The sequence below is a fragment of the Rhipicephalus microplus genome, chromosome 5 (assembly GCF_043290135.1).
Source record: "Rhipicephalus microplus isolate Deutch F79 chromosome 5, USDA_Rmic, whole genome shotgun sequence".
NCBI classification, from domain to species: Eukaryota; Metazoa; Arthropoda; class Arachnida; order Ixodida; family Ixodidae; genus Rhipicephalus; species Rhipicephalus microplus.
The window spans coordinates 34897045-34917754 of NC_134704.1; the positions used below are offsets into that span (position 1 = coordinate 34897045).

At 48.2% G+C, this 20710-nt stretch overlaps 1 protein-coding gene across 1 annotated transcript in view; it reads right to left on the bottom strand.

The window, feature by feature from the left end:
* Positions 1–8108: 8108 nt before the first annotated feature.
* Positions 8109–20710, bottom strand: part of LOC119174729 (uncharacterized) — a 30983-nt gene continuing 18381 nt past the window's right edge. Inside the window, exons 2-6 of the mRNA XM_075895195.1 lie at positions 17643–17689; positions 17474–17514; positions 10889–11129; positions 9801–10456; positions 8109–9371 (exon numbers count right to left, since the gene is read on the bottom strand). Of these exons, the coding sequence (XP_075751310.1) occupies positions 8550–9371; positions 9801–10456; positions 10889–11129; positions 17474–17514; positions 17643–17673 (1791 nt within the window). The 5' untranslated portion in view covers positions 17674–17689 and the 3' untranslated portion in view covers positions 8109–8549. The remainder of the gene's footprint in view (positions 9372–9800; positions 10457–10888; positions 11130–17473; positions 17515–17642; positions 17690–20710) is intronic.

A 20710-nucleotide genomic window follows, 5' to 3' on the forward strand; every position in this document is an offset into this window, starting at 1 on the left:
AACTTCCCTGTTACAAGTGCACGAGGAAAGTGTGTTAGTCGAAGGTTTGCAGTAAATTGTACGTCGAGGCCGAAGTCAGCAGGAGTCCGAGTGAACCGCATAAATACGAGTTGTGAGCGAGTCTGAGCGAGCTCCATCTATCATGCCGACGAGTGCGCATTGCAATAGAATTGATATACATCATCCCGGCTATGTGGAAATTACGCATTGTGAATTCGTGCCCCTTGTCTGGTAGGCAACTTGCGTAACAGCGTGCAGGCGTCAATTCGACTGATGCGATGTGGACATGGCAACCGTGTCGAGGCTTAACGCACCGCGTCTCCGCACCCGTTACGCAAAGCTTTTATTTCGACATGTTTTCGCGTATACGTCTCCCATTTGGGCTCCTTCCCGAGGAGTGACCTCAGAAGTGGGCGCAGCCTGGAACTTGCCTCCTGGTGATGCGTGCAAGTTGTGTCAGTTATACGGTGCAGCGTTTGTTAGAGCGGATGTGTAAGCAAGTGTCAGTCGGCCGCCGGTATTTCACGAGTCACACTGACCATTCGTTGTATATAAGCCCATGCATGTCACGCGTTCCTCAATCATTTCTGATATCCGCGGCGCTATGCAATATCGGGGGTATGTGTATTACACCGTAATGTGACCACGCATCCTGGCTCTCAGTGCTAAAATAACGTTTACGTCCAGTTATATATCATTTACGACCTTTTCGAAGGTTCACTCTTTCACAATAAGGATTAATATATGCATTGATCATTGCATCAAAGATCACTGCATTGAGCTTTACTGCTCTATTGTGCCGTCGAGCTCCACATTTACAAAAGACAAACTGCATCTTATTCAAATTTTTAGCCGGTTTTTCACTCGTAACAAACATTCAGGATACGGATACGGAGAACCTTATTTACCCATTACTGAAACTTTTATGGAAAGTTGAGCTCAACTGAAGCCAACCTCTGCTGCGCCAGTCGGCCGCCAGTAACAAAAGTCGAGCGATATTCACCCGCCCCGCCATTCATTTCATAGTCGCTCGTCACGCCTATCATTCGCATACAAGCCTCACAAATCACACGGACATACATCCTTCAATTACGTTGGTGAGTCACGCCCGTGCACAGCCGCCAATCATCCGTCAATATTCCTGAAGGCAGGTCAGTTAAGGCAGTCATCCGCCACTCTCGAACTGCTCCCACTCACGGAAACATCCATGCCCGGAACTTGGCTCTTTATTCCAGCCGCGTATGGCCTCCGCAGCGCTGCACGGTATTAGGGCGGCGTAGCGTAGGTGGGAAAGTGGAGCGGGGGCGCCCTTTCCAAGGCGGGGACGATACGCAACACCGCGGCGAACCGTAATAGCTCATGCACCTCCCGTATATACGAGTCGCTCGCGTTTCTTCATTGTTACGTGGTGCCGGCGTGGAACCAACAACGAAACTTTCGCTGGAGTTAAAGTGTTTCACGCTAGGGGTCATGCCGTTTGCGGCTCTAGAGGCATGGGAAAGAGGCCGAAGGATCAACGACGGATGTGCGCTGCGCGAACCGGAGAATTTCTTGCGGGCTGCGGCGCACCTCTTTCTATAGGAGGTCATCAGCGAATTGACCGGAGAAAGTCGTAGTGCCGTGCGATCTATCTATTGCTTGCGGAAGCGCATTGTTCCGCATCACCGCTTACGCGTCGTCGCTCTGCTATGTGGAGGCGTTGCCGAGGTTTTCTATATGCGGTAACTTATTGCACTACGATGCGTCGACGCCCGCTCGCGAGAGTATTGCGCCGTTGACTCCGAGCGTAAACTAAGCGTGGCCGTAATCGCACTGCCGAAATTGTTGGCTTGTGCGTCGGAAATGACGACCGAAGACGTGCAGCATGCTGTATTCATTTATGCGCGTGTTGCATATTATGAAACAATCCAGGGCGTTTCCGAGCAGCGGAGCTCAGTGAGGGTGCGCGTTTCACTGAGACCATTTTTTATTCAAGTCAGCGTATGATATATGGAATACCTTTATTGGTATGCGAATGGTAAGATAGTGATGTCGAATAACTATATCCCATTCCGGTGTTTTATGGCTCGGAGGTTTTAGGAAGTTCATATTGCTGTATATACGCCAGCATGTACTTGGAGGAAGAAGCAGTTGGAGGTATACGATTTTAACAAATAGACGTTCAACGTAGGGGAAACGTAGGGGATCGGAAACGGAATTTTGTGTTCTAAGGGCAAACACATGAGACGCCGACGTACAAATAGTGAAACACCAAGTTTGCGAGAGAGTATACTTCATATCGAACGGTTATCAGTGGCAAAATATGGTCGTCGTTGCTGCAACCTTGGGCAGTAAGGCGTTCTTTTGTCATGCACATCCTTTACTTCCGGAGCGTGTGAGCCTCAGTGCGTTCATTTGGGGCAGCTTCATTTTTTATGTTGACGCATGTCCGGATACCTTTTCTTGCCTTGCATTGGATTGCTTCGTGTTTTTCAGAATGTTCCCGAATGGTTACGGTTCTTTCTTTTGAAAGTTTGCGGTTGCATTAAAAGTAGAAGCAATCGAATGACGAACGACAGGACAAGTGAGCCTGACCGATACACTTTTTTGTCTCTGGATCATGTTCTTATGTGTTCGAATCATGCCATTGTTAAAAAAGAAAGTTACCTTTGGATGGCGGTAGGTACATGTCGGTTAGTAGCAATCGTCGTTTAGTGCCAACAAGCATGTCGTGGTCCAGTTCCCGTACATTACGGTACCTCCACCTGAAGATTGATATCACGGTACAGTCAGGTACCACTTATGTAATTACGCTTCCACGATTTCTGGTTTTCAGGCACCTTCCATTCAAGATAGGCATTGGCGGGACAGAAGAACAGCCGCCGAAGTTATAGGGCAATCAGGGACAGTATTTGCAAAATGTGTGCGAAAGCATGTCCCGGGACTGTAGTATGGTATCATGCTTCAATCTCATTGGTCATGTTACTGGAATGATGGTATCATCAGCATAGTGATCATTTATTGCGACGGTTGGTTAAAAAATGAAATTTATCTGCAGTATTATTTTACTAAATACCGCATTTACTCGAATATAACAAATTCCTCGAATATAACGCGAGTTGCAAATTTTCTCTACTTAAAGTCAATTTTCCTGTTATAATCGAATAACAAAGTAACTATTCCCGCTTCCTAGAGGAAATGAATATACCCCCTGCATTAAAATTATGGTCGAGTTAGGGCCTGTTGACGCTCTACCCTACAGCCGTAACTTAAGTGCCGGGACACCCGCTGCACCCAAGCGGAGGGTGAAATAGCGTCGCCGATTCACTCATTTGCCCCCGCTTGGGTGTGGCAGGTGTACCGGCGCGCTGTGTGGGTATCTCATTGACAGGCCCTCACAATTGAGTTAATGCGGTACTTGCGCCACTTCATGGAAGTTACGTGAACGTGAAAGCAGAGCCCTCCTTAAACACTGACTCTGGCAGAAGATACACGGGCTTGCGCTACGGAAGGAGCCTTCCATTTGTCTTGCGACATGTTCGGATGGTCAATTGAGAGCACTCTGTCGGCGTTTGAAAGGGATGAATTCAACTGGTTTGAAAATCCTGGCAACATGACACGCAAGTATGCAAGTCATGTTGCTATTCCTTCTCATACACTGGCCCACTTATTTTGCTAGAAGCAACGCTCAGTTGCTTTCCTAAAGATTTTTGGAGAGTCTTCAGACATCTATGAAACAATCACCTAATTGTACTTTAGGCTTTCTTGACCTTTTCGTTTAGAATCGCGGACTACCGGCTGTCAAACGTCAGACCTCCCACCGCCATTGCAAGGTGGCCAGGTCATCACGCAAGGCGGATTGCGGGGCAGACAAAGAACGCCAGCAAGTATGCTATAATGCGAGTCCAATTTGAACGCCGCAGAAAATAGCAACCCACCCCACTTCGCGTTTCCAACTCCGGCATACTAACTCAAATGCGATGACGATGGAGTCTCGAGAGTAGCTCTCCGCCCCGTTCTATACGTTGACGCCCGGATGACCACACGCTAACTCGACGTAATTAGCGTCCCACTCCCCCACCTTACGTCGCATGCACATTATACATCTCAATGGGGGTCGTCCGGGTAAGGAGGGATGTAAGCACGATTGTAGGAGAGGTGAGCCTCTAATGCGGAACATAAGGAGAGAGAGCTCAAAGTGTCACGAGGTATACAGCTTGATGGGGGGGGGGGGGGGGGGACTTTCTGTCCTGCGCTTCCTGTTCCTTTGTCCCGTGTCTTCACGCCACGAGCTTGCCGGGCATTGTGACAAAAGGTGAGCGAGGGGGGAGGCTACTGCACTCGTTGACGCATACTGCGCACGGGCCTCAACAAAAAGTGCAATTATTCGCGCGGCCCCGTGACAGTCGCCGAGGGTTTAATCAGGCTCGTTAGACGCACGCTCATTCGAAAGAGGAACAACGAAAGTGAGCTCGTGGCCTGTCTTTGTCGTCGCCGTTGTCGAGGCGCGCGCGTTTGACGACTCTCGTTCATGATGAACGAGAGCCCCGTATCATCATGAACCAGCACCAACTCGCCCAACTTTTCACTTTACTGAGAGACTCTGTCTCTGCAGCGATGTTTCGCATGCACACTTGTAATCGCAGCGCTTGCGTGTAGAGCTTGCGGAGCCAGGGGGTCGTTTTGAGATATCAACTTGCGTTCCTGCCACACTGATTGCGCAGACACGAAGCTCTTCGAGGTCGGTCACGAACGTGAGAGTCATCACCGAGGTGACGAGTGGTGCGAGTAAGATTGTGAGATAACTTTTGAGTCCTTTTCATCCGTATAAATGGGCAAATGCACAATGTTTCTTGGAAGCGGAATTGCTGGATCTCACACTTCGCTATTTTGGTCGTTCAAACTTGACGGAAGTTTAGAGGCAGAATACGATAAAAAGATGTCTCCCATGTACGAGATCAGTACATGGTGCTCTTCACATCGCAGGCAGACATCTTAATGTATTGAAACCCTAGTATTAACAAGCCGGTACCTGTAGCCTTTCCTAATTGATCGCGTCACCAGGAGCCGCCAGCGATTCAACGGCACTTGCCGCTAGCGCGCACTCGCGTGTTATCCACAAGTGAAGGAGTGCGTGAACGAGTTCGCACGCGAGGATGCAAAGTGGCACGGAAACCAGCGCTAAAGAGAGGCTACGGAGGGAGTGGGGATTACACGCGTATACAAGCGGCATTTTCCGCTTTCATACTGATGCCACCAGGAAGTTCATACGTACACTACTCGGCAAACTCGCACTAGCGGCAACGGTCTTTCGTTCCGCGTACCGCGAAGAGGCCGCTTATTAGGGTGAGAGGGAGAGTGGGTTGCGAGTACGTGATCCCATGAAAAAAAGAGGGCGCTTGCGTATGCGTTGCCACGCGCTGCCCCGTGGTGTCATGGGCGAGTCATTACAGGTTTGCACACCGTAACATGGCGCGTGCGTGGCTGCTTCTTCGCGGGCGCTACCCTCGTGACTAAACGAGGATGCACCTGCGAGCGCTGAGAGGAAGCGGGATCACAGGAGCACGTGGTTCCTGCTCACGAGTATCATAGTCCCGCCCATTTTCTGGTCGGCCGCGAGTGAAAGCTATAGAGTGCTGAAAGCAATGGAAGCTTATTAGTGGGCTATAGTTGGCGCGACACGGTGAATATAATTGTGCGCCGGAACAAGGACATGGAATGAGGAAGATGTGTCGTGGCAAAAGGATTATGGCACTGCTCGGACCAGTGGCAACTTAAACGAGCGGATAAATTTATCTAGCTTCGTTTGAGCGGCACATTCCGTTCGTCTGTAGCTAGCTTTTTGGTTCGGAGCTGGTTGTCGTGAAGAAACAAAACATGAAGAAAAACAAAGCATGAAGGAAAACAAAAAAAAAACGAGCTTGGTTCACGCTTTCCAATTCGAAGGGGAGAGAGGTTCCAGCAAAGTTGAAGGTCCGAGCTGCGCGCTGTCTTTCATGTTCGCTTGATACATAGTTACATCCCCAAATTTACTGCAGCATTTGATTGATTAATATGTGGGGCTTAACGTCCCGAAACCGCCATATGATTATGAGAGACGCCGCAGTGGAGGGCTCCGGAAATTTCCACCACCCGGGCTTCTTTAACGTGCACCCAAACCTGAGCACACGGGTCTACAGCATTTTCGCCTGCATCGAAAATGCAGCCGCCGCAGCGGGATTCCATCGCGCGACAGCAGCCGAGTACCTTAGCCACTACATCACCATGACGGTGCTTCTATTTTATGCTACACACAGCTCCACACCACACCATTAACACAGGAAAATTCTTTATTGAGTCTATAGACAAGAGACAGGAAGAATCTTCCAGCGCAGCCGTTCCGTAAGCCGTTGCATCTGCCAGTCGTCAAAGAAGTCCTCGCGAAAGTAACAAAACTAAGAAAACAGCAGAGATCTCGGTAGACGCGCACACTGTATACACGACCCGACAAGACTGAAGAGCGATATCGATAGACCTACACAGTATTCAGGGGGGTATCGAGGTGATTTCTTACACAATGTTATGGTACAGACGCACATACACACATACACTGCAGTCGAGAAAGCACCCACGACACGAACCAACGCTTTCGTAAACAAAACACAAAGAAACAAAAAACCTATCGTGCCGAAAACAGATCTGTACAAAGCACGTGAACCTTGCTGATTAATAGTCACGGTACTGTGATAAGTTTTATACACTATCAAATCAACCTGTCGTGCTGCGGTTGACAACAGTTTTGTGACTGGTGACTGCAAGCAACGGACGGACGGATTGGAGAGGGAGTGGAGGGGGAGAGAAGGTGGGGAAAAAGCGGGGGGGGGGGGGAGATCGCCTATGCAAACACAGCACACATGCTTATACAACACTTGAAAGTTAGTAAAGGTTAAGTAACAAAAAAATGTGAAAGGCCTTTTAATGTCACGTAAACTCTGGAAATCTGATTGGCCGATAACAGACCGCTTGTTAAAACCTCGCGACGCGTCGTGGGTGGTTCTGGGCGTGAGAGTAAAGACGAGAAAAGGATGCAGTCTGCAAGCCTGGATGAAGCAATCAAAACACTGCACAGCAAACCGCGCAAAACAGGAGTCACACAGGTATACAGGTTCAGCTGGCCCGCAAGTCTGAACGACGGTATACGCGTGTGGCTGTAATTCGGTTTTGGCGCGTCAGGTGGAGATGCGCAGACGACGTGAAAATGTAGCCACCTTCCCTCACACACCTTTCAACGCACCACTTCCGCTCCGGAGGGTGACCCATGCAAGTGTTTTGCTGTGTCGGAATGCTTCGAAAGACTCAAGTTATGGCTTCTTGTATTGCACGTCTGACGTAGCGACTGCGCAGTTGTGCTTCTTTTTTCGAACACTGAAATACCTTAAGTCGTGAAGGGTGAACAGCTTCGTAATGCGGGCAGCCAGAATGAGATAACCATACGCTTCGTCATTTGTGTAAACGTCCATAGTACATCTACTTTTCTTTCCTAAAAATTGGGTATCCCAGTTTTTCACTGCGTATGTCCTGTGGGAGATGCTTTATTCACTTAAGGCAAGTGACACAACCGAACGGGTAGGGGTTACCACGGGGACCTAACGGTCACTGAAATCCACTGAGTTGCGAAACAGCTACAACCCCTAACGCAAGCATGAAATGATTTGCAAAGATACTTTTACGCTTATCATGTCGTCACTTTGCAAATGCAATTAGCAAATGCAATCACAAACGCATTGACCTCTAGAAAAGGCGCTAGAAACCTACAATCATTTTGGTGTGTTTCTCTAAATGTTAATACGTTCAGAACGGCACATGTGTTCGCATTATTCATCTCTGACCACTCTGCACCTACTTATGACATCCTCTACAATAAGCCACGGGACCTATCAAAGGTGACACCCAGCTCTAACCAAGTGGTGTATCACAAAAGCACGGCTAGCCAACAGCAAGTCGCTTACGCTAACCGCGTGACTAAAAAAAAGATTGCACAGAATGGGGTCGAAAAACGCCGCGAATGTAACAAGATTAAAAAGGTGCGTCAAGTTCATGTCATCGGGAACGTATTCTGCGCTCACTATATTAAAGACTGCATTCATCCCCACATGCAGCTGACATAATTTGAAACACGCTAGAGACTTCTGACTTCGACTACCGAAGCATGGTATCGGCGTCAATTCAGAAACTTCTACTGCAGGGCCATATTGATCTGTTCAGCAATTCACAGGCTCTCGTTTATGGGCACTACATTGAATCTGCATTGATTACAAAAAGTATGTACTAAGAACACTGCCCCCCTCCCCATCTTTTTTGTCTTTTCTAGTTTTTTTAAGACGCCATGTTGACTATACACAGGCCAATTTCAGTCACCACGTTTCGCTTTGTGCTAAGAAGCTTGCAATACTCTGGTTCACCATTCAATACCTGCTCAAGCGCTACTACCCGTGCGGCGAGCAAGCTGCGACTCAAGCCCTTCAAGAAGGCAGCCGCACTTCTCGAACGTATACTGATGATGTTCTGTACGACCCAGAATTCTTTCACTTCTACGCCTGGTACTCTCCTTCAACACTCTGCTGTTCGCTTTCACCGGAACGGCCCTGATCTTCCTGCTCAGGCTGGTCGTAGAAGTACACGGCGTTCCAGTCGCTGGGTTGCGCCAAGTTGGCTCGCGGCCTTCGGCCTCCTCCTCCATAGCCTCTAGCGGGTGGCTGATCGTAGTCATCCTGATCGTAGTCTGACGGAGGTTCGGGTTGAGGCGTCTCTGGCCTTCCATAATCTGGTGCTGGACCTGGTCTGGGAGCTGGAGCTGGTGAAGGACGTGGTGCAGGCGCGGGAGCCGGACTAGGATATGGCGCTGGGGCAGGACCTGGAGCAGGGCCTGGAGCAGGTCCGGGAGTAGGGCCAGGATAAGGTCCTGGGGCCGGACCGGGGGTAGGGCCAGGATACGGTCCTGGTGCCGGACCGGGGGTAGGGCCAGGATACGGTCCTGGTGCCGGGCCGGGGGTAGGGCCAGGGTATGGTCCTGGAGCAGGACTGGGAGTAGGGCCAGGATAAGGTCCTGGGGCAGGACCTGGAGCTGGACGTGGGGCAGGACCAGGAGCAGGGCCGGGGTATGGCGCCGGGGCAGGGCCAGGAGCAGGCCCTGGCGCTGGTCCGGGAGCCGGGGGCACATATCCCTGACCGCCGTCAGGACTCCACGAGGGACCCGGCTTGTATAGGTCACCGTTGAGATAGTAATAGTTGGGTGCTTCGTCACAGTTGACGTTCTGCCACCAGTCACATACGAAATAGCGCTGGTTGAAAATAGTACCCACGGGGCACAGGAAGGCGTCGCGACGACCGTCCGCCTGACAGATGTGGAACACCTGGGTGGGCGGAGTGGAAGCAGTGAGTGGAATCGTTAAAAATCATATCATCATGGTCTATGGTACGTACTAAACAAAGAAACTAGATCCAAGTAGTCGTATCAAGAGGCAGAAGCCTTACAATCCTTGAGCAAAGCTATCTTATAGTGTATCCGCTATAAAAGCCATCTCTATATCTGTTGATGATGCTATTGCAGTCAAGATAACTGACTGAACTATCGAAAGCCATCAATGTAAGCTGGACGATGACAAAGTCATGCCTTCGCGTAGTAGAGACATCCTTACGCGACAAATAAGATGCAAACTTATTGATACCGATGACAGCAATGCATGGACTCATAATCTGCTTATCTTTCACTGTGATCCAACAAGTGGGGGATATTTAAATTAAACAACGCCTTGCAACAGTTAGCTCATTTAAGCGCATACCTGGCAACGCGCTTCTGTATCTGCGTAGTACCCAGCCGGAAACTCTTGTGCACTGCAATCAAAACTGGTCTGCGGAACGGTAGTGTAGGTCGGGTAATCAGTCTCCGGAGTGCCGGGGATAGCATCCTCCAGGCGCCACTCGCCGTGGTCGTCATGACCGTGGTACTGGCCATCGTCATGGCCTCCTCCACCACCTCCTTGTCCGCCTCCTCCAAAGCCTCCTCCACCACCACCTTGTCCGCTGCCTCCAAAGCCTCCTCCACCGCCTCCTTGTCCACTGCCTCCAAAGCCTCCTCCACTACCTCCTTGTCCGCCTCCTCCAAAGCCTCCTCCACCACCCCCTTGGCCACCTCCTCCAAAGCCTCCTCCACCACCACCTTGTCCGCTGCCTCCAAAGCCTCCTCCACCACCTCCTTGTCCACTGCCTCCAAAGCCTCCTCCACTACCTCCCTGTCCACCACCTCCAAAGCCTCCTCCGCCACCTCGTTGTCCACCACCTCCAAAGCCTCCTCCACCACCTCCTTGTCCACCTCCTCCGAAGCCACCACCACCATAACCACCACCAGGACCCCCAGGTGCGGGTCCTGGCGTGGTCCCGGGTCCAGGAGCTGGACCTGGAGCAGGGCCTGGTCCTGGAGTAGGGCCTGGTCTCGGTCCTGCGTGTTAGAGCCACCACGCGGAACAATTAGCGCGGGACGAAGAAAAGATAACGTCCTTCCAATATTATCTGTGTTCCCTTTCAATTCCTGTCTTCATAATGCATTCTGTTAGAATAACAGCAGCACAGCTACATGGTAAATGAAAAGAAAAACTTATTTAATTTAAAGCCTACAAAAAACTCTTGCCCGAGGTGACATTCTTTTGGACTACTAGACTGTTCTGAGATAAATGAAAAGGGAAAACTAGCATTGGGAGCAATGATGAAGATGCGTCTTTGTGCGTCTTTTTCTTAACAAGGCATCTCCATTAGTTAGACCATGAACCAGCTCATCTAAAACTAAATTTTACTGCTTTTCAATACCACCTCCCAAGTAACCTCCTGTCAAAGATGGATGCCCCGCACAAGTGGTGAAATGGTTAACACATACTTGGTCTAGGAGAAGGTCCTGGAGCGGGTCCTGGTGCCGGTCCGGGACCAGGTGTATAACCAGGCCCAGGACCGGGTCCTGGTGCGGGTAGATCTACGTCGGGTCCAACGTCGTCGTCAAAGGTAACACCTGGTGATGGACCACCATAGTCGACGTCACCGGCTCCACCACCAGCACCGCCACCATCAGGCCGCGCATAGCTGCTGCCACCACCACCACGACCACGTGACTGCCGTGTTATCTGCGAGATGAATCCCGGCGTCCAGTGTTGTAATCTATCGTAAAAGCTTAACCACAAGTACGCATTACAACGCGTTGTAAAGACCTGACCGTATGTGCGCGTTGCACAGCACCTCACTTTTGGACGTGGTGCCCCACCCTCTCCTTACAAAAAGAGAGGGCGTCAAAAGATTGGGGGACCTTTAAGCTTCGCCTTTAAGAGTTGAACATGATAGCGAAATCCGGCTCCTAGTGCGCCATTCAACCGCTAAGTGCATACTCAATTATTTGTTGCACACACACACACACACACACACACACACACACACACACACACACACACACACACACACACACACACACACACACACGCACGCACACACACACACACACACACACACCAACGCGCGCAAGCGCAAGCGTGACGTTTCTAGAGTGATGCAATGACTGTGCAGTGCGGCCACTTGCCTCTACCATAAAGAATCACATAATGCCTCAAAGATGGCAGCACATTTACCTGGCGTTTGCTGTTTGCTTGATCGACGCAACGCGGCTCCTCTACGCCTCTGGAAAGGCATATGTTTTCCACTAGATGGGCATAGTTGTCCATTTTTAGAGCTGTATAAAAGTTTCCGTGTTTTTAGCGGCGATGGCTGCACTATTCCAGCCTTTTCCGACGTAGTTTGATGACCTCCAAAACGCGCCTACAAATCGCCGATTGGGCTCGTTTTCGTCGACACTGTCGAACAAAATACGTTAAGGAGACTCATTTCACTACAAGGCAATGTAGTGTTTTTTCCCGAAGCAGTTGCAAGTAACATCGTGGCTTTGTAGATAGTGCTACCACCACCATCAATGTAGTCAAAAGGTTCGGCAATGCAAGTGGCAGTCTAGTGAACTGGGTAAAGTGTCTGGGTTTCTGGCATGGAGAGTGGTCGTCAAGACCAGACTATTTTGCCAATGTTAAATGGGTGACCACACCTGTCGAATATTCCAGTGGCACCCCAAGGTTACACTGGAATATTATAAAGATAAGGCGAACTATTGGCAAGAACAAGTGAAAGAAATCCGGACGAAAGCCAATAGACGCAACGGTAATCATCTGTAGTGTTTCCGAGGGCGACTGTCTGCAATCTTTTCTTTGCCTCAAAACTTTGGTATGTGATGCAAGTAGTGCATTATTCAAGGACAAACATACAAAAGCTCCACCGCATCTTCGCAGTGTTCGTGTGGGCTTTGAACTTGGAGAGATGCAGTCGAACTAATTTGTTTCCAAAAGTGAAACATGGAGGGCTGGGTTTACCCCAATTTCGTAAATAGGTTCTTTTTTTTTTTGCTACACAAGGGATCCCTTCTTACGTACAGTGTGCCAACTGAGACTGATGCGGGCTTTACCTGTATATGTGGTTAGCACGAATGACATGACCGGTGCTGTCCGCGGATATTTTAAGGAGGTTATTCTAACTGTACGGTTTTTATCTGTCATATTTTTCAATGAATATTTGTTTTCACTGACCCGCAAAAAGTTGTACAAAGATGCGTGTGATGTTGTTTTACCTGAACCCCTGTACCGTGCCATGTTCACTGGAGGTCATTGGCAAGATTTGCTTGAACGAGTGAAGAGAATGCAAGTGGCTCCTCCGGCAAAGTCCTTCTTTAAGCTTCACACAGGTACATTATCTGCCAGGACATTTGAAGCAGACCGTGGTTTTTACTCACCTTGGGGTACAAATTGCGTTATCTGTGAAAAACCGGAAACTATAGACCATGTTTTCTTACATTGTTGGGAAGGAGTATATTTTTGTGATGTACTTCTAAAGACGTTAAAGAAGGAATTATTTTTAAATTCTTTTGGTATAAGATTTCTGCCAATAGTGGACGAAGAGGAAATGCCTTTTGATTTGATTACGCTTTGTGGCCTTTACTGCTTATGGCGGGCCCGTATGGCGGGTTTTTATTGCGATCAGGATGCATGGCCAGCTCGAATGTATTTCCGCGAATGTATAGCCAAGTTTGTTGAACTGCAGAAAACTTAGGAGATTTTACCTGAGTGGTTGACGAGGGTAGCGCCCTTGGCAGCACTCGGGGAACTTTAGTTTGTGTCAGAATGTTACTGCTTGTTTTTGTAGTGCTCGTGGTTTCATGTGCGCGCCAATGAACAGGCAATAAAGCAAAAAAAAAACATCGTGGCTTTGTGGTAGGACATATGCTTGCCACGCGAACGGTCCAGGTTTGATCAATAAGACCAAAAATTTTATTCTTCGTTTTATTTGCTTCTTTCTCAATTTTTTGCTCACGGACGATTTCTCGCTCGCAACGAACGGTGCTGACGTCGACGGCGGAATTTTCGCGACACGAGCTCTCTAACGCTATCGCGTTAAAAGCCACGTGCTGATACACTGCAAGGCATACGTGTGGTCAGGTCTTAACACGTGCGTTACAACGTGGTGCTGTAACTCGGCTGTGCGCTCTCTTCCTTAGCAGGTTAAGTATTAATCGATTGATTGATTGATTGATTGATTGATGTGTAGGTTTTAACTTCCCAAAACCACGATATGATCATGAGAGACGCCGTTGTGGAGGGTTCCGGAAATTTGGACCACCTGGGGTTCTTAAACGTGCACCCAAATCTAAGCACACGGGCCTACAACATTTCCGCCTCCATCGGAAATGCAGCAGCTGCAGCCGGGATTCGATACTGCGACCTGCGGGTCAGCAGCCGAGTACCTTAGCCACTAGGCCACCGCAGCGGGGGCAGGTTATGTACGTTTTTTTTTTTTTTATGAGGAGGAGGATTTCCTTCTTTTTGGGTTGTTGCACGAGAGTACAAAAGCCGACGTCACAGCCTCGGCAGTGGATGTATTGGGGGGTCACGCTCACTAACAACAGCCCAGAGCGGATTGAGGTGGCACCCACGGAGCCTTGAGCGAGATGGTCTATATTTAGCGCTATGAAACACAAGGACGAGAAGGTAAGACACAACACGTGCGCATAGCGTACACAACACGTGTGCTTCGCGCACAACACGGGGACACAACACGAGCGCCTAGCAACAAGTGGACACTACACGAGTACTTAACGCGTGCACTCAGGGGACACAACACGTATAGGCTCAGCGCACAACTCGTGGACACAGCGCGAGCACTTAGCGCACATGTTGTGTCCTATATACCTTCTCGTCTTTATGTTTCACTGTGCTAAATATTACCTAATGTCTTAACAAGAAAGTCCCATTTCTCCCTCAAAGGGAGAGGCTGGAGCGCCTTGTTTACGCGTCACACGCTCACGCGTTCCAAAGTGTACGGGTGATTAGAGCTTAACGTAGAATCGTGAAGTAATGTCAATACCCACCATTGCTGCGTGGTGTTCAGGAAAGGTGTCACTGACAAAGTTTCTGCTTTGATGTAGACCTAAATTTCACAGCCAGCGTCAAGCCTCTATTTTTCTGGTCGAGAAGGGGAAGAAAGAACTTATCTATGTAAGAGATGACGTATACAAACTATAATTGATATCCGTGGTTTTCCTTGCCAGAACGGCTACATGATTCTGAGGCGCGGCGCAGAGGAGGTTTCCGGAAATTTCGACCACGCGGTCATCCTTAACCTGCACTGGCATCGAACAGCACACGAACCTCTCGCATTTCGCCTTCGTTGAAAGGCAATCACCGCGGCCAATACCGAGCCCACGACTTTCAGTTCAGCAACCGATCACCCTAATCTAACCATTGTGACGGATGACATGAAGACTATCGCATCAAACTGTACTCAGGACGGAACATATGAGAAAAAATTAAAATTATATCAGTCTATAGGAAGTCCCCTGCATGAAGCCTACCATGTTTGCTGGCGAAACGCTACTAGCGCTCACTAATAATGACCTATGGTGGTTAACAATTGGTCAATTTTGTGAAGTATTTACAGTGCAAGGGAAGACAAGGCACAATGAAACTAATGGAGGCGGGTGCTTTGTCTTGTTGTCCCGTGTCTTGCTCTGTATTTACTCTACAAAATGGAATAATAACTAGCCCGTACGCACACTTTGTATTGGTCAATGTTGGCTGATACAAAGTGACCCACCGTAATGAGGTAATGCAATTGTGGATGCTACTATGTCTGTGCATCACTTCATTGAATGCTTCACTGACACGATATATTTACTTTAGGAAAAATTAGCCTCTAAACTAATTTTGTTTCGCTTGCAAACTTTTGAAGAATATTGAAGAATATTAGGGGCATCACGAAAAAGAGGCTTCTTGTTTCCTTGATGTAGATTGTCAATTTTCTCTGTACGGGAACACGTGCAAAAAAATTTAGTGTGATTGTAAAACTTTTATCGCCCAGCGTGTACAAGCCGTCCCAAGCTCTATGGGCTTGTATGAACAACACACATACCCCGCCGCGGTGGTCTAGTAGCGAAGGTACTTGGCTGCTGACCCGCAGGTCGCGGAATCGAATCCCGGCTGCGGCGGCTGCATTTCTGATGGAGGCGGCAATGTTGTAGGCCCGTGTGCTCAGGTTTGGGTGCACGGTAAAGAACCCCAGGTGGTCGAAATTCCCGGAGCCCTCCACTTCGGCGTCTCTCATAATCATATGGTTGTTTTGAGACGTCAAACCCCACATATAAATTATCAATGCATGAGCAACACACCCGCTGGAATCGTTGTCGGATTCATAGCACGACAATTCGCTGGTCGTTGTGTACGTGGACCACGTGCAACTGACCGCAGATGAGAGAGCTGCTGTTAGTACAGCAGGAGTTGTTCACCCCACGTGACAAGGACCCGGGTCAAATTTCATTGGCATGACACTGTGAAGCTTCCACCTTTATACCAAAATCAAAGAAAAATGCCGGTAATAAACATATTCTCAATATTTTCTAAGTCACTGCGATACTCTTTTTATGGTCCTCGACACCACCGTTCTCATTTCAAGCATGAATACAAATGTTTGTCAAATTCTTGTCAATGTTTTTTAATAAATACATAGTTCGAGACACATTAATTACAATACAGGGCCTCCGATTACTCGAGATCACCGTAAAAATTGTTTCGACCATATTGTGACATAACGTCTTGCTCGTCTCTAAGTATCTAGACAAATATTGAAGTAATATTAACACGTGCAGGACGCTTCATAACCAACAGTCAGCAGTCCACTGACCCACATGATACGTCGAAACAGCGCTTGACAAAAACCGACAAACTCTTAGCACTTTCATTCGACACAAAGCTTTTCACACTCCATGGCCTGCTGACCCACCGGCGGATGTTCGCACAGAGTGACCGCTTTTTGAAGAGCAGCACGACCGCATTTTTTTTTTCCTGTGAGCTCGCTCAACCTTACGTACGATACAAGCCTGGAAGATAGCCTAACACTCATGCCTTTAGCCTATGCACGATTTATGTATGCGGCTAATGCGCCTGTAATTCACGTGCCAGCAATCTAATATTGTGTTGCCTTCTCCACAGTGGTTCTGTGCATACAACAAAGCCAGCTTTCAGTGTTGTCAAGTCATTAGAAATTCACGCTATTTTTGTCCTACGAGATGTTTATTCGAAGCAAGTGAAAAGCTATATCGACAATCTAGAATTCAAACATCTCGAGACAATCTAGATGGCGCCTCGTTAATTGAAGTCTGAGAGAACCAAGAGCCTCTACTCAAACATGCTCAGCATACTGTAGTAGCGATGTAGCTATGGAAAGAGGGCCTACCTGCTTAATGCTGAATCAATAATCACATCAAGCTAAACTACTACTACTAACTACTACTACTACTACTACTACTACTACTACTACTACTACTACTACTACTACTACTACTACTACTACTACTACTAACACCACCACTGCTGCTACTAATTTCCCTTTCCCGCATTTGTATATCTTTCTCTAAGCGGTTTGAACTGTTCAGCCACCATGTGTTTTGTTAGCAAGAAAATGTTTTAGCTGACATTAAGGCTAAATGCGGCATTAGCAAATAGTTTCAACCAATGACTGAATTGTACTTTTTGGGGTAAGGGGAGGGTATAAAACGACCAGTGAAAGAGACACGTCAATGAAAAAAAGTTTTGTGAATATGGACCCTTGCCCTCATATTGAAGAAATTTGGTGTAACACAAAAGAAAATACACCTGCCTTTCTTTCTGCAACCTGCAGTAACTTTATATTGGCATCAGTTGGTAAATATACCGGAGCTAACGTAGACCTTTGTTTCTTGTAATATCAGAAAGAAATTGAATAAAGCACTCTCTTGAAAATGCCTCACCAGTCTAAAGTGATTCAGATAATATTTACCGCTTTCTCCCATAAATCTTATTGCAAGTATTTGTCACTACACTTGTAGCAGTGTAGCGTAAAGAAAACTTACCCTCTTTGGTGGCCTTGCGGAGAGGTGCACCGCCAGCGAAGCTGGGAAAAAGAAAACATGGGAAAAACATCAAGCATGATGACGCAAAGGCGAGCAAAAGCCCAAGCACGAATACTAAGGCTATGAAAAAAAATTGTACCAGGAGAGAAAAACTGAGGTTGGAACTCACCGAAGAGGATGACGCTCAACCAGAGCCTCATGTTGAGCGCTTGCACACTGAAAGTGAAAGAAAAGTAAAATCACGTGTTAATTTGCACCGAGTAATCAACCCTTAAAGTCATATCGAATAGGTTGTTGCATGTAAACAAGGTTTCATGCTCAAAAATTTATTGCGGGCGGATAGATATTGTGTGGACCACAGCGCAAAAGACAAGGATACTATAATCTCAGATTTCAGTTTACTACGACTCATCGACCTCCGTGTAGGACTGCGCCAGAGTTAAAACCAGAACCTGGCTGTCACCTCATTTACAAAATCTTTTGAGGAAATCATATAGGGGTGTGCTATGGGACACATATTGTTAGCCTTAGTCAATGATTGTTTTACATACATTATTCTGTGATTGTGAACGCTCGGTACGACATGGTCTGGTTAAATATTGAAGGTGCCCTTTGATGTACCGTTGTTACTTTTTTGGTGTCTGCAAGCTGATACCAATCTGCCAACCTGAAAAACGCTGGTCAAGAAGGGGGATAAACGAAGACTTGTTTTATTTTGCGTTGATAATAAACATAAGCTGAGAAACAATCAATAGAAAAAAGTATGGGTAGTCAGGTGCATATTCATAATGTCGATAATTAAATGATCATGAGAACACTGAAGGAAAATGCACCAAAAAGCAACAGGTGGCAGAAGATGTTTCTGAAATGTCTACAAAGGTTCCGCCGCATCTTTCAGCATTGCACCAGCGATCGGAAAGACTGTAAGCGGTATAGATTATTTTCACAGTTTCACTCCTAATTCAAAGCTTTAAAGGGTTATTAAAAGTGATTGAGCGCGACTAACCAGCCCAACTACAGGAGAGAGGGATGCACAAACTGTCCGTCTATAAGGAATGAACGTTTTCGCTTGCGTTCGTCGCCCATATAACATCACTTAACCAACCTTCAGTTTGAGCAAATCACACATCAGAGAGAATAGGTTCATACTTGTGAAAATCACCCCATTTTGTCCCCAATGCACGAAGAGCGTCTTACGCGCTCCAAAACATCGATGTACGTTAAAGAAAGACAAAGAAGCTCCCGTGCTCATTGGTTGGGTAACCCCAAAGCGAAAATATGAGCTTCCTTCATAACACGTGCGCATAGAATGCATGCAAAGAAGTCTCCGAGCAACACCATCGTACAGCTGTTCTCTCGACCCACAAACCGGGGCAAGCAACCGTGCAAACAAGCAAGTACACACAGCTCGAGTGTGCTCTTTGATGAGCAATACAAACCGCGACAAAAACAAAGACGTCTTCATCTAGTTCCTCGAAGCAAGCAAAAAACAAGCTATGAGGCGCGCAGCTCGCTCATCGTCCTTCCCGTCGCCGCTTCTGCACAAACACTTTCCCACTGGGTTCGCACGTTATCTGACGATTTAGCGCTAGAGAAGACGACGCCTGAGCAGGCACGCAACGACCGGCCGAGGACTTCGTCCTGGCACGGAGGTGAAGGCTGCAGCTGCGTTGCATGACAAGGGAACGTGTTACGCAACAGGTACGCCACCCGCGGCTTGAAAGCGCGAAAACGCTTTTGCCGTGATGAGGGCAGCATCTCTAATGGCCCGCATCCACTGCCACTCGTGCGAGGGAGAGCGCTACCGCGAGCAAAGCGGCAGCAGACTGCGCGCTGTTCGCCTGTGGGCGGCGGACAGTATTGTGCTTGACCCCTGGGCCGGCCGGGGGGGTGGCGGAAGTGGACACTACTGCCGGAAACCCCGGTCCGGTAGCGACGAGAGGCGCCGTTTTACGTCGTTCCTTTGTCGCCCGTCGGCCGTCCGTTGCGTGCGCTCTTGTTGTGTGTTGGTGGGGGAGCGATTGGGAAACAAAAGAGGCGCACGCCGCCGAGACCTTCTCCACAACGCGCGGCTTCATGTGCATCACAATGGCGGCTGTCTATGATAATCTTGACCTGGTTCTGGCACTTTTGGGGTGGACTGCATGGCAGAGCGTCGCGTCGCCTGCCGATTTGTGCGGGCGCGTCGGCCGCTCGTGTGGTATTGCCTGCCCTGATAAAGGGCGCAATTACAAATGACGTCAAGTATAACGTCATGAACGACGCGTGTTGATGAAGGCAAGTCGGTTCAGGGAAAGCCTGTAAGGGGGTGTAAGCATATGCGCGCGCAAGGTTCACTATTCAGGGGGGGGGGGGGGCGAAGAGTCACCGTTTCGCCCCCTCAAATCGGTCGTGATCGAAATAAAATGAATTCCTCAATGAATGCAAATAAGATAATTAAAAAACATCTGCTTCGAACAACAGCTTGCCTTTAGTCGCCTGCTTTCCGGGGATAAAAGCGGGAAGTAGGCAGATCTTGTAATGCAGCATCATTGGCACACGGCCTCCATTATCGACAAAAGACTGCACAGTCATAACTTTGCACATTAAGGCAATGGCAGTACAGGTACGATTTTGTATAAGATATGTTGTAGAAGTGTTGTAGAAGTGGCCCCATTTCTATGATAAAGGGAGGACACCCCCTGCCCCTTTGAAACCTACGGTTTCAGAGTTGACGAAAAAAAAAAATCAGTGACTAGCTTGAATAAGATTATTTCTTTATTTATTTGGTTTGAGTACATAGAGAACACAAAGACCGAGGAAATAGGGAGGGAACAAGCTGACAACTGCCACCTATAAGGGCACAAAGCTTGCCTGCTCCTTCGGAAAGGGGAGGTATGGAGGAAGAAAAAAGGGAGAGAGAAGAGGAAAGTTAAAAAAAAAAGGATGAGGAACACGCACACGCAAAAAAAAATTATATAGTCACATGAAAAACGTCTATAAAGGTAATGATCGGACATTCCACTGCAGCACGAAGGCGTGGGGCTTTCGACTGTTCATACTGTTTTTAGTGAAGGTCGTCGAGAACTGGAACGAGCGCCTCCAAAAGCTGTTCTGCGACTAGTGCTCCTGGGGACTGGCGACCGGCAATCAGTGAGATCGATCAGCATCTTAAGTAGGTTGATGAGCTTGGCATCGTCTTCGACAGAGTCCGTTTTGTTTGCAATCTTTTCCACTGTAGGTGGGGCCTTAGTAAAA